The sequence below is a fragment of the Chanos chanos genome, chromosome 6 (genome assembly GCF_902362185.1).
Source record: "Chanos chanos chromosome 6, fChaCha1.1, whole genome shotgun sequence".
Classification (NCBI taxonomy): Eukaryota; Metazoa; Chordata; class Actinopteri; order Gonorynchiformes; family Chanidae; genus Chanos; species Chanos chanos.
The window spans coordinates 50,154,558-50,155,592 of record NC_044500.1 but is presented as its reverse complement, the minus strand read 5'-3'; the positions used below and the strand labels follow the sequence as shown (position 1 = coordinate 50,155,592).

Genomic DNA, 1,035 nt, shown 5'->3' with positions numbered 1-1,035 from the left:
GGTTGTTTCATTACACATGTAATGTGGCGACAGGATATGACTTGACACATGACTGTAGTTATCCCATCGAATTTCTGACGAAATATTACACGCCGTACATGCTGACACACGTTCATCTGTACCGAGGATTGAGGAAAAAGTGCGGTGAGTTTCAGTAAATTGGTGAACAACTCTTCGCGCGCCATTGAGTGCTGTACCGTCTCTTAAATTTCTGTTCCCTTCTCCACCCCTCTTCACGCGGGAAGGAAGTAAAACAACGTACCAAGAGGAACTATAGACGAAACAGAGCCAGAAGGAGAAACAGTGACAGATTTGGAAAGGGGTGAAGATGGCAGAGGGTAAGATGGGTGCCAACCTTGGTGGCAACATTGGTGTAGGAGCAGGCATCTTGGCCAAGCGCTTCCAGAAGTCCATGAACCGAGCTCAGGAAAAGGTAAAACGTTGTGTCGCTGCATCCACAACTCTTTGCAGCGAGCGTGCGTGCGTGTGTGTGTGTGTGTGTGTCTGTCAGAGAGAGAGATGTAGAGAGGGTATTTTCTTTATGTACTGAGTCCCTGTCCGTGTTGTGTAGTACAGCTTGGTTGTGGTTCTCTAGACAGTAAAACAGAATATGGACTTATATCATTAAAAATGGCAGTCATTTACAGTGAAATTTCTCAAGCATGACTTTCATAAAAATGTCCTTAGAATATATATGAGTGAGTGAGAGCAGTTCAGCATGTCTGCAGTGTTGTTAAGAGCTACACAAAGCAGTTCAGCATGTCTGCAGTGTTGTTAAGAGCTACACAAAGCAGTTTAGCATGTCTGCAGTGTTGTTAAGAGCTACACAAAGCAGTTTAGCATGTCTGCAGTGTTGTTAAGAGCTACACAAAGCAGCCATTTCCTGCCCACACTCACTTCCTCTCACTCTTTCTCTGTAAGTGTGTGCGTGTAAGTGTGTGTGTATTCTTGTGTGTTTGCTTGTATATTTGCATGCAAATGATTGTGTGTGCATTTGCACAGGGGTGTGTGTGTGTTGAGGTTGTTGTGTGTGTG

At 44.5% G+C, this 1,035-nt stretch overlaps 1 protein-coding gene across 1 annotated transcript in view; it reads left to right on the top strand.

Moving 5' to 3' along the window:
- Window positions 1-328: 328 nt before the first annotated feature.
- bin2b (bridging integrator 2b) overlaps window positions 329-1,035 on the top strand; it is a 22,662-nt gene continuing 21,955 nt past the window's right edge. Inside the window, exon 1 of the mRNA XM_030778484.1 lies at window positions 329-433. Coding sequence (XP_030634344.1) covers window positions 329-433 — 105 coding nt within the window. The remainder of the gene's footprint in view (window positions 434-1,035) is intronic.